At 38.9% G+C, this 13,492-nt stretch overlaps 1 protein-coding gene across 26 annotated transcripts in view; it reads left to right on the top strand.

Moving 5' to 3' along the window:
* sorbs2b (sorbin and SH3 domain containing 2b) overlaps positions 1 to 6,631 on the top strand; it is a 485,383-nt gene extending 478,752 nt beyond the window's left edge. For 15 of the 26 annotated variants that reach the window (XM_072595463.1, XM_072595454.1, XM_072595483.1 and 12 more), the window contains one exon: positions 4,542 to 6,631. In XM_072595463.1, coding sequence (XP_072451564.1) covers positions 4,542 to 4,603 — 62 coding nt within the window. In that variant the 3' untranslated portion in view covers positions 4,604 to 6,631. The remainder of the gene's footprint in view (positions 1 to 4,541) is intronic. The other 11 variants (XM_072595587.1, XM_072595580.1, XM_072595624.1 and 8 more) reach the window with 2 other exon arrangements.
* Positions 6,632 to 13,492: the final 6,861 nt, after the last annotated feature.

The raw sequence follows: 13,492 nt of genomic DNA, 5'->3' as shown, positions 1-13,492 counted from the left end.
CCAAAAGACTGTGACATTGGAATCTATCTCTAAGGACGAGTCCATATTGACAGAAGGAGCTGACTGAAAAATCAAACTTCGACTGTACCTGAAATCAAAACATCATCTATCCTGGAATCCCATGAATCTGGTAAGTTTACCTTCTAGTCTCTCCTTCCATGCATTCTCCCTATAAAGTAAAAATAATAAACAAGCATATATTTAACATAATATAGAATGCTAAGAATGCTTTAACATCCCCAATATGCATGTAAGTGGTCCTGTGTACAGTGGTCCATTTTTGCACTTCACCTGCTTTTAGAAGTTTCATCAAAATGACATTTACCTTTTGCCTGCCTGCAGTTCCACTCAATATGTTCAGATAACTAAGGTTTTGTACCTTGTCCCTATTTTGTCTTCCCAGATAGTCAGACAACCTCCACCTTAAGCACTTGCAATGGAAAGAGTGCAGAAAACACACCAATTGCCCAGAAACACGTTGACAAAAAGTTGCCACCCTCAGCAACTCTGAAAACTAATGTACATAAAGAGGGAAATGTACAGTCTCTTGTGGACAAACACAAAAACCAATCACCTGTCAGCACATCCCCTGAAGGAATGTCCTGGGCATACCCACAATGTTTGAGTGGAGCTGAATTGAAAGCCGAGGCAACGAGTCAGCAAGAAGAGGAGGAAAGCAGCCAAGACTCTTGCTCAACATCGGAATCTTCGGCTGCACCTCCATCAGCATCCCAGGATCTTAATGTAGTCCAGAGTTTTCCTTCGATTCCCTCACAATTACAGAGCTCTAGCACGTCTTCCTTAAAACTTGAGCATCTTGACATGTGTCCCTCACCAACACAAAGCCCAGTAAAAGGATCAGTTCAGCCAGAGCAGGTTACTGACAGCAAGTCAGCGGACAGGACAGATTGTGAGCTGCACGTGGAAATCACCAACTTCCTCACCCCATCGGCTGATTTCCTGGAACAGATTATGGACAATGTTCCCACTGGTGTGAAGGCCAACACAACAAATGAGAACACCCATCAACAACAAGAGTCAGACGCCAGTCTCCTCGCACTCTCTGCGACATTTGGGATGCTTGTAGATGAGGGTATGCACTTGCTCAGGAAGACCATGGACAATGTCCATTCCAGTGTGCAGTCTGGTAACAAACAGATGCACATGGACATGATTCACCTTCACCATATTATCCACATGGGCTGGGTGCAGTTAGCCGATCAAATGAGCTCTCTGATCAAAGTGCTCACCACACTCGTACATAACCAGCAATCCTCTTCCACCTTGTTGCATAATATAGCGCTTCAGCGTACCATAGCAATATCTGAAGGCCATTTTCCAGACTACCTCAGGTGTGAAACCACTTCAAAGGTAGCTGAAGAAACAATGCCTGCTTCGTGTTACATTACAGAGGAAACTTTAACCAATGCTTCTGAAAACCCAGCCGTCAGTTCTTCTAATTCTGGAATGTATAAATGAAATGGAACATGTTAGCATTTTCTGGAAATACACATATTCTGCACAATGATGTGTGCCAATAGTGTTTCTGAATAGTTCTTTACTTGAAAGGCTTAAAGATAAAAAGCTTGTAATAATATAATGCTTTCCATGGCCACCAATATCTCAAAACATTTTAGATTCATTGAAATACTTTATGAAGTGATGGTCACTATGTAATGTAGGAAATCTGGCAACCAAGTTGCATTCAGCAAACTCTGAGTAACAGTAAATTGGTATTGAGCATTTAATCGGTTTTTGAAGAATACATATTTTGGGCAGGTTTGCAGTGATAATTCTCCTTTTCTTGTTTAAAAGAGAACCATGGGAGATTTTAATACAGATGGCACCTCAGTTTAACGTCTCATTTGAAAGAGACCATCTCAGACAGTACAATGCTGTCTGAGAACTGCATGTGTGTGTCAATTTTTATTTCTATTCTTGAGCCTTGACTGGGGCTTGAACCCAGAACCCGGTAACTCAAAGACAAGAATGTTAACAACTGAGTCACGGCTGTCACAGGTGTAGAGTACAAAAGCTGAATTTGCACTGATTTATTCTGGCCATATCACCGATTTCATTGAGCAAAATACTTGAAGAAAATAGAGGTAACTCTAATCATGTGGTTTCGTTTTTACAGAGTTCCAATTTTTTATTTGAGATGTTCTAGTTGTCAAGTAAAAACATTTATTCTTCCTTGTGTCTCCATTATTATCTTTTCCTTCTACATTCTATTCATCCATTAGCTTTGTACATAGAGTGAGCCCTTGAACATGGTGGCAGTCCACTCCAGGATGAATCTCTACCTATCTTTAAATTTTTGGGTTAGGTTTTGGCTCCCAGTCAAAAAGACAGCAAAGTGAAGCTAAATGCCTGTTGGAATTGGCAGCATGATGACTCTGCCTGGTCCAATTGCCAGTCTAGTTGGTGTGCCACACCCTGAATTCCCACTATAGGACTGGTGAAGTTGGCAGGAACTGGCTATGTGATCCTTAGAATTATATGACTCTGATAGTTCCAACATTTTAAGCACAAGGTAAGTCTATCAGAGATTGGTCATGTTATCCAGGGCTTTTGATAAACAGGACAATTTAGTTAGTGCTTTAAATTTCTTGGAAAGTGAGTGTGATTGACAAAGGCAAGATTTCCAATCCATTCTTGATAGATTTGTGATTACCAAGGTAATTAAACATTATTGTGGATGTGCAGGAATGTAGAGTTTGAGTTAAAATCAAATCAGCCATGATCTTATCAAAAGATGGAGCAGGCTTGAGGGGCCAAATGGCCTACTCTCAGTCATATGTTTGTATCCCTAATTACCCTTGGTGAGTTGATGTCTTGAACCACTCCAGTCCATGTAGTGTAGGTACTCCAGCAATGTTTTAAGGAATTCCAGGATATTGGTCCAGTGACAGTGAAGGAACATTACCATATTTCCAAGTCAGGATGGTGTGTGGCTTGGAAAGGAACTTGCAGAGGGTGGTGTTCTGTTCATGTGCAGCGCTTGACTTTCTGGGTGGTAAAGGTCCCAGGTTTATTTTATTTTTCTGTAGGATCTGAGCATTGCTGACTGGGCCAGTCTTTATTGCTCATCCCTAATTGCCCTTGAGGCGATGGTAAGCCACCTTTATCAACAACTGCAGCCCATTGGGGGTGGGCACATCTACAGTGCTGATAGGAAGGGAGTTCCAGGATTTTAGCCCATCGACAGCAGAGGTACAGCATTGTAGTTCCAAGACAGGATGATTTGTGACTTGCAGAGGAAGTTGATTTGGAAGGAACCTTGGTGAGTATGCAAATGATACACATACTGCTGCCTCTGTGCATAGATAGCAGGGGGAATAAATATTGATGGCAGGGATAGGGAGCCACACGAGCAAGCTAATGTCTCCAGGTTGTCCAGTTTTTGGAGTGCAATTAAAGGTGCACTCATCCAGGCCAGTGGAGAGTACTCTGTTTGATTTGTGTCTTGTAAATAGTAGACCAGCTTTTGGGAATCAGTAGGTGAGTCACAAACACAGAATTCCCAGCTACTAACCTCTTTTTTTGCCACAGTATGTATATGGCTTGTCCAGGTCAGATTTTGGTTAAAAGTAAACCTCAGCATGTTGATAATTCAGGAATCGGCATCAGCAATACTTTGAATATCAAGGGAAGATAGTTCCATTCTCTGTGGTTGGAGATGGTAATCACCCGGCATGAATATTATTTCCTATTTACAGAACTGAGCTTAGCCATTGTCTAGGTCTTCCTGTATGTCAGCACACATTGGCTCATTGAGTCTGGTTTAGCACACTTTATCTATGGGGTACATTTTGTTTTGCATGTGTGAAAAGACCTTCCACACACAGATGCATTCCTATATACTATATCCATTCAGTAAATACACTTTCTGAAAAAAATGCTCCTATAATATGTGAAGTAAAAGCTTGCTACTTAAAGTACTGGCCAATAATTGTTTATTTCTGTATTGATGCTTGGCACTTCTTGTACATTCATGCAGCAGGGTAAACTGTTTTCATGGTCATTGCTGACCACTGCTTAATGTCAAATGTAAGACCTGATTTGAACGAAGGTTTAAAGAAAGGTAGTAGTGACTGAGTGTCATTAATTGGATCATTTTCTTTACTATCCCACCCAAAAATTTCCTTATTATGTTTCAGGTATTTATATTCCACGAGTAGCTATAATTGTGTGTCTAACTCAGTGAATTAATAATTGTGCCCTGAAATACAAAAATAAATCATTAGTTAATAATGAGTCACAGAAGTTGAGAAAGATGTCATCCATATGATATTAATTTTACGGAAACTTCCACACCTGCAAGTTGAACCTGATTTCAGTACCTGATTATAATTCGAAATTTGATTAATGAACACACAAGAATCCTCAGAAATTATAATCAAGGCATGGCTTATCATGAGTCTGTTCAATTAAAGCATTGAATAAAGAATGATCAATAAGGTGGCACACTAGGGAAGATGAATCAATGAAGACTAAGAGGCTGGAATATAATGAAATTTGCTTTTTCTCTTTAATCACAGGAACGTCTCGGCGATCCAAGTTCTTTGGTACCTTTCCAGGAAACTATGTGAAGCGACTATAAACTTTTATACATATTTGTACGCATTTTGAGTTTAGCACAATAACCTTCTGCAGCTCTCATTAAAGGAAGTTTCAGTCTGTAGACACTCAAAGACACCTTTGTGATTGTTGTGTGATTGACTACAGCTAACTTCAGAAGCACCATTTAACCACATCTTCAGTCAAGGAATAAGGATATTTTGAACATGTCATCTGGAGGTTGTTCTACGTTTCTTTCAGGATACTTCAAGAACAATTGGTTTTTATTATTAAGGTGCACTTACTTGATAAATCCTTTATTCCCCTATGTAAGCAAACGTAGTGAATGTTTATTTATTCTTCCTGGTACAGGAGCTTACAGTGATCTGTCACTAACATTTATTATTGATGATTTTGTCACAGAGTAGAGAAAACACATAACACAATTAACAAGTATTACATTCGTAACTCATACAGCTATGATAATTGCCACTTTCTAAATAAGAGCTGAAGTCCTGTAGTCTGCTCTATTTTTCCTTCCAGTTAATTTGCTCGGTTTGTTTTGCTGTTGAATGATGAGGTGCAGAAGCAATAATGTCACATTTTGTACAGGTTGTTTGAAAATTGTTGAAGGTGTGTTTCTCACTTCCACACAAATCTTTTAGTAGTGATGGCTTAGAATGTATAGTAAAAATAAGGTTTCATGAAAGAATATTGAGTTGATCAGGCATGAGACCATTCTTTTCAGGTAAGCTATATTCAGATTCCCAAATCCAAATTGTCATATTTAATACTTTGTGACTGCTTGGACTCAGCACCTACTAAGGAATGCAGATGTCCAAGTGTCATATAAGATTTCAGTTTGAAACTGGATTCAGGTTACAATTACAGCAGCATGAGGCAATTTATTTTGACACTGTGTGCTCCAGTCCGGCTGACGAAGTTTTTAAAAAGAGTGATGGTGCACATTTTAAAATCCACTTGTCTGATATTAGTTGTGTTATTTAACGTAACTCCATTATTAACATGGAAATGACTCGGCCATGCTTTCATGTACTTTTAAAGCTCCAAAAGAATGACCTATTGACAGTTTGTTTATATGGTTGAAAACCGAGTAGCTTCTTTCTGATAACATACAACTTCCACTCTAGAAATTTCGGACACATTTTTAGAAATTACTCAATAGTTGACCGAAATGAAAGGTTCTTTTTATTTAAGAATCTGAGCAACGTGTTCCCTGAAATCAAACGATAAACTAAACTGCCATGGTTGGGTATCAAAACACACAAGCAGAAGGGGAACGAGTCGTTTGCGCTGCAGCACCTTAGTTCAAAATAAGCATGTGTGATTGTCTTTCTAATTTCTTTCATAAATGCTTGAGTTTACCATAGTATATGTGGTCCACACAGTTTGTACATATATATATGTCTGCTTTATTTTGTACAGATGTTTTAGTTGTTGCATTTTTTTAAAAAAAGTCACTACTTTTCAGAAACTTTTATAAGTCTCTGTCATTTCCCTTACCCCTTTTTACTAACCGCCTCTCCCATTGCCCTGGTTGCAAGCACATTTAGATGGTGCAAGTGTGTACGATAGTATTTTATTGCAGAATTTTGCAAATTGTATTTCAACAAATATAGTGTTACCAGCAAAAAAAACTAACTGTACATATATCTTTATAGTTATTAACAGGAAATGAGAATAAGGCATCTGAATAGATTCACTGATACTCTTTTGCAGTATATCTTTATTACACCAAAACTCCAGCCTAAGAGCTGTATAATCTTGAAGCTTCAAATTTTGAATCTGTTGAACTGCATGCAGTACAGCTGTGAAATCAACACCTTTACTGTTGTTTCATGATGGAAATGACCATATTTGTTGCCTGTAAAATGAGAACTCTTTATATTCTCTGTAACTGATTTTAAAGATTTCTTTTCGTAAATGAACATCAAATGATTCATTTTGATGCAGTACAATTCTTATGGAGAAAAGAACTCAACTTTTTCTGTGTTTTTTGTGAATTTCAATCCCTAATAAATTTTGCCTGAATTGAATTTCTCCCTCCTCTGTATTTGTTTGGTTTAAAGTTTTCTTGAACAGGATACTGAAGCACTGAAAATATGATTTCACAGAATGGGCACAAATGTCCAGTCAGGAGGTAAAAACAAGGACTGCAGATGCTGGAGACCAGAGTCTAGATTAGAGTGGTGCTGGATGAAAAAGCACAGCAGGTCAGGCAGCATCCGAGGAGCAGGAAAATCGACGTTTCGGGCAAAAGCCCTTAAACAGGAATGAAGGCAGGATGCCTGCAGAGTGGAGAGATATCTCTCCACTCTGCAGGCATCCTGCCTCTATTCCTGATGAAGGGCTTTTGCCTGAAACATCGATTTTCCTGCTCCTCGGATGCTGCCTGACTTGTTTGCTTTTCCAGCACCACTCTAATCCACAAATGTCCAATCAGCTGGTGGATTTGGATACATCTGCAGGAGAATTTAAAATGTTTCAAGTGACATAAAATAACATGGAGCATAGAATTTCCTCAAAGAAACCCTAGCAATGTCTGATATCTTAACATTTTCATTAGGTTAAATGCCACTAGCATAGGTATGTGAAATTCATGACCTAACTTCATCCCAAAGTATTTATAGTGAGCAATTATGTAGACATTGTTTTCCTGCAGGAAAATGTGGGAAATGGAGCCAAGCAAGCTCCCAAAAATAGCCCTGAGTTAAGTGACTGGATAATTTGTCTTTAGAAAAGATACAGTGGCATGATGGCTCAGTGGTTAGCACTGCTGCTTCACAGCGCTAGGGACCCAGATTTGATTTGATTCCAACCTTGGGCCGCTGTCTGTGTGGAGTTTTCACATTCTCTCTGTGTCTGCGTGGGTTTCCTCCGAATGTTCTGGTTTTCTCCCACAATCCAAAGATGCAGGTTAGGTGAATTGACCATGTTCAGGAATGTGTAGGATAGGTGCATTAGTCAGGGGTAAATAGAGGATAATTGGGTGTGACAATGGGTCTGGGTGGGTTACTCTTCAGAGGTCACTGTGGATTTGTTGGGCTGAAGGGCCTGTTTCCACACTATAGCAATTCTAAGATATGAATCTGCTGCAATTAGGATCATTCATATTTAGATCCTAGTTACTAAGAAATCTTTCTTCAGGATTACATACTTACTGGACGACAAGAGAGACCCCTCTTGCTCCTGTTTAAAATATTGCATACATATTAGGAACAGGCATAGATAACAAGGCCCTTCGAGTCTTCTCAGCCTTTCAATAAGATTATGGCTGATCTGATTCTTCCACATTCTCTAAAGATGTTTCATGCTTTGCTTATCAAAAATCTATCTACCTCTTCCTTAAAACTATTCACAGACTCTGCTTCCAAAGGGACTTCCAAAGACTCATAGAGAAGAATTATTCTCATTTTTGTCTTAAGTGGTGACCACTTATTTTTTGAACAGTGGCTTCTAGTTTTTAGATTCTCCAACAAGAGGAAGCATCCTTTCCACACCCACCTCCTCAGTTCCCCGCAGGATCTTCAATCAAATCAGTGCTTACTGTTCTAAACTCCAACGGATACAAGCCTAGACCAGAGTCAATGTGAATCAGGGAAAATTCTCTGCTGGTTGGAGTCAAACCTGGCAAATAGGAAGATGATTGTGGTTGTTGGAGATCAGTCATCTCAAGCTCCACAACATCTCTGAAGAAGTTCCTCAGGGTGGTGTACTCGGCCCAACAACTTCAGCTTTTTCATCAATGAACTTCCCTCCATCGTAAGATCAGGAGTGGGATATTCATTGAAGATTGCAAATTGTTCAGCACCATTTGTGACTCCTCAGATACTGAAGCAGTCCAAGCCCAAATGTAACAAGATCTGGACAATATCCAGGTTTGGTCTGAAATTGGCAAGTAACATACGCACCATACAAATGTCAGGCTATGACCATCACCAATAAGAGAACATCTAACAATTACCCCTTAACATTCAATGGCATTATCATCACTGAATCCTCCACTAACAACATCCTAGTGGTTACCATTGACCAGAAACTGAACTGGATTTGCCATATAAATACTGTCATTTGGAAAAAATAACTTATCCCATTCTTTTCTTTTGTGAATTGCAATCCCTAATAAATTTTGCCTGAATTGAGTTTCTCCTTCCTCTGTATTTGTTTGTTTTAAAGTTAAATTTAAAGATGGTTGAAGCACTGAAGAGGGGTGTTCAACAAGTGTTAAGGTCTCAGGGCACAAACAACCCTTCAGTTGACAGATTGGCATACACCCCCCCCAGAGAATTTTAAATGTTTCCAGTGGCATAAAATAACATGGAGTGTTGAACTCCCTAAAATAAACTATAGCACTGTCTGAGATCTTATTTCATTGCTTGAATGCCAATGGCATGTGTATCATGAAAAATAAATATGTAATTCGTGACCTCACTTTGTCCCAAAGTGCTTACAGCTGGGAATCAAGGAGGCTGGAAAATGGGGAAAGCCTGTGAGAAGGTGAGAGATAGGTGACATTTGATAACCAAAGGGTTTGTGGTGCAAAGTCAGAGGGAGTGCTAATGTAACAAGTAAAACGTGTTTAAAGGAGGTGTGAATGGCAGATTCTGATCAGCTGCTCTTTAACTTTCATAAAGGGATCAATCAGAATTGAATCTGACTCCAACATCCTTTTTGTCAGTACAACAATGTTTCAGAGCACAACAATGTTTTTCTCTCACGTCTCATCAGATTCTTTTGTCAATTGTCTTTAATATTTTACTTTCTGACCCTTTTGTCCCTTGAAACCATTTCTTCTTGTATACTCTATCAAAACCACTTTGGAATTTCAAATCTCCTGTTATCCCTCTCTGTCCTCTAACTTTATTTATATAGCACTTTTAATGCAGTAAAACTTTGCAAGTGTATTAAAAAAGACTGGGAACATTATATGTTTACTCTATAACCATGGAGCCCAGAATCAGGGATCACAATCAAAGAATATGGGGTAAGCCATTTAGAATAGCGATAAGGGAAACTTCTTCACCCACAGACTGATGAGCCTGTGGCATTCTCTGCCACAGAAAGTGGTTTAGGCCAAAACATTGAATGTTTTCAAGAAGGATTTAGGTATAGTTTTTAGGGAATCAAAAGCTATGGGGAGAAAGTGATAAACAAACAAGAAATTTTTTATCACTTCTCCCAAAGCCTGTCCGCCATCTACAAGGCAAAACATGGAATATTGCCCACTTGATTGGATAAGTGCAGCTCCTTCCAAACCTATGACTATATGATCTAGAAGGACAAGGGCAGCAGAATTCTGGGACACTACCACCTCGAAGTTACCTAGTAAGTCACTCACCATCTTGACTTGGAAATATATCACCTTTCTTTAAGTGTTGTTCTGTCAAAATCCTTAATAGATTGCATCTCGATGGGCCGAATGGCCTTACTTCCGCTTCTATGTCTTATGGTCTTCTGGTCTACTTACAGCAAATGGACTGCAGCTCACCACATCTTCTGAAGGGGCAATAATCTTCTGAGATGGGCAATAAATGCTGGCCCAGCCAATGATGCCCTCATCTCATAAATGAATATTAAAAAGCCTTTCCTCATAAGACTTGCAATTTTGCAAAGAATTAAAAAAAAACTTTTGACATGCATAAATAAATCTCACAAGACTGTCAGTGACGATGCCTCTGGGTTCATGTATTTTTATTCAAACATCCAGTTCACAGCAATGCAACATTGGTTGCAAAGCTGCCACCTTAACACTTCTGATTGGTTTTGGTTTCCAAATGCTGAAGAGCCCAATCAAGAGAGTTATGTAATATAGGCCATACAGTAAAATGCAGATTGTCCTAAATAAAGTACAAGACCCATAATCACGTTACTGAAAGAATCACAGCTGCAGAAAAGAGTCGCACCAGGCTCGAGAAGTTAACTGTGATTCTCTTTCTACAGATGCTACCAGATTTGCTGAGTTTCTCCAGCATTCTCTGTGTTTGTTTTGGATTTTCAGCATCCGCAGTATTTTGCTTTTCTTAAAATTAAGTTGAAAAATTTGGATTGCAGGCCCTAAATTCTTTAATCTTCCTTGTGTAGTAGTTTCTTGGCTGCAGCAAGCAATTCAAGTGCACCAGCTGCCGAATTTATGGTAAGCCTGTTGTTTTGTTACGTTTTGCTTGAGGTCTCTACAAAGAAATTAACAGTTAAAGTTCAAGCACCGTGGGCCAAATTAAGTGGCAATTTTAATTAGCACCAGCACTAGGGTTTAAGAGCAAGCAGGAAAATTGGATCAGACTTAATGGCTCCTGACAATAAACATTACTCTTCTGAGTACGGAAAATAATGAAGTGCAGCCATTTGCTAATATCTTTACTCATGCTAGAACTCAGATAGTTACTCTTGATTAAATTGTCTGTCTGGTCCCCCAAACAGCATCCTGTCTTTTTCCTGATCTATGAAGAATTGGAAGATTGTCTGATTTTACATGCTGCTGTGAATGAAATAAATGAAAGTTATCTCTCAAATTGGATCAAGCTGTCCAGTAACCTTGAGGTTTAAAACACAGAGGATGATTGTTGACTGAGAATATACCACTTCTGTTTAAAACGTGGAATATAGAAAAATCGATGAATCCTAACTGCATAGAATCATAGAGATGTACAGCAGGGAAACAGACCCCTCAGTCCAAGTTGTTTGTGCTGACCAGATATCCTAAACTAATCTAGACCATTTGGCAACATTTGGCCCACATCCCTCTAAGCCCGTTCTATTCATGTACCCATCCAGATGCCTGTTAAATGTTGTAATTGTATCCTTTTCCACCACTGCTGCTTATTCCACACATGCACCACCCTCTGCATGCAAAAGTTACCCCTTAGGTCCCTTTTAAATCTTTCCCCTCTCAGCTTAAACCTAAGTCCTCTAGTTGAGGACTCCCCACCCCCTGCCCCCCCGCCCCGCTCTGGGGAAAAGATCTTTTCTATTTACCATATCCATGTCCCTTTTGATTTTATAAACCACTATTAGGTCATCCCTCAGCCTCTGATGTTCCAGGGAAAATAGCCCCAGCCTATTCAGCCTCTCCCTGTAGCTCAAACTCTCCAATTTTGCTAACATCTTTGTGAATCTTTTCTGAGCCCTTTCAGGTTTTACAGCAGCTTTCCTACAGCAAGGTTTTTTTTCAAGTGCATAAATACCTCAATTAAACATACCAATAGTAATGGATAGTGTGTACAGATATTTCTTGCTTGTCCAAATCAGCAGATTTATAAATGTCACTGATCTCTTTGGCAGGCCTGTTTTTTTCATAAAAACTTTACTAAAAACTAACTGCATGTTACATTTGAGAAGTTTACTTTTTGAAATGCATGTCAACATACTTCTTCAAAGCAGATTTACATCATGAAATGAAGAGAGAGTGTGGGCTACAACACGAACTATTTCACTTGTGTTCATTTTAAACATATTGCTCCCTACTCCAAGCACAATGTTGGAGAACTCAATGTAACCAGCACACAAAAGGAGACAGCCATAAAACTAAAAGCTTGAAATTTAGCTGAGGATATTGGCATACAAGTTTTCAATACCTATCAAATAATTCTCTTTACTACTCTGAGAGAGGTTATCTCCTGTTAAAATACATGTGCAAATCCCTCATTAAAGTAGCAGACAGGTGAACCTTGTATGACTGATTCATGTTTGCACAATAAAAATTTTCCAGGCTCACTTGTTCTATTGCCAACAGCTTATGTCACTTAGTGTTCCTATTCAAATGTAGCATAAGCATTAAATATGAAATGGAGTGGGAACTGCAAGGATTTTTTTTCCCATAAAAACTATGTTTAAATGTAAATGATATATGCAATAACACAACCCATGAAGCCAGATTGGTTTTCAATTGACTGGTTTGCAGATCAGCTTCACTGAAAAGGTGGGAGTTGGATGATTTAGTAGCTACAGAGCAGACATCTCCAATTTAGTCTACATGTTTTCTGTGCTGCACGGACAGTTATTGCTGACATGATGAGACATGGTTTTGCCATCTTGTGAATACTTTTAATCTAGTCCTGGCAGCACAAATAGCATGGCTCATAATTGGACTCTACAACCACTGCAGTCAATAAAAGCAAGACAGTGTCTATTGATCTATAAGCAGTACAACAATTTCCTGACACTTTGATGCACATCAGCACAAAAAAGAATTGAGGTCTGGAAATTTTTCAATAGATTTTTTTTTCACATTCTCAGAATTATACTCCCCTTCTTTGCATTTTCACCTTCTCATTCTAAGTCAAAACTTTGCTACGCAGCCTGTAAACAGAGTTACATTTCTGCCCATATATGTCAGTGTTATGAGCACAGCAAATGTTATTATGGTAAAAATCCCTGAAATTGTGGAGAAATCATATCATAAATATCAAATGACATAATGAATGAAGATATTCTCTTCTGTCACCAAAATTTCATATTTTACTCAACTTGTTATGTAAATAGTTTTTCCATGATTAATGATTTTTCAGACTGTGAGAAACAAAGCTCATTCACTTCAACAATTTCAGTCCGAGACAAGATCTGAATCAGTAGTGTCATTTATTTTACACTTGCAAGTGGGTGTGATGTCCAGTGTCTATAAGGCAGAGGACATACACACCAAATTCAATTCATACACAATATTTATATAATTTGGTTTCTTTTGTTTTACATTGCTCCTCCCCTATTTACATCCTCCACTTCCCTAAGACCGGCACCCATTACTCCTGTTTATCTCTTGCCTTATCCGGCCTTGTCTGTGACAAAATGCTTATTTCTGGCCTCACAAGGCTGTTTGACCTCATCCTGCTATTGGTCATTGTTGGGCATATTCTTTCTTCATCATTATCTACCCCCTCCGTCTGTGCCTTTCCCGAGGCTGTTCTGATCCCTATGA

This window comes from Chiloscyllium punctatum, chromosome 2 (genome assembly GCF_047496795.1).
Source record: "Chiloscyllium punctatum isolate Juve2018m chromosome 2, sChiPun1.3, whole genome shotgun sequence".
NCBI lineage: Eukaryota > Metazoa > Chordata > Chondrichthyes > Orectolobiformes > Hemiscylliidae > Chiloscyllium > Chiloscyllium punctatum.
Note: the sequence above shows the minus strand (reverse complement) of the source record. Positions and strands in the feature narration are given on the sequence as shown.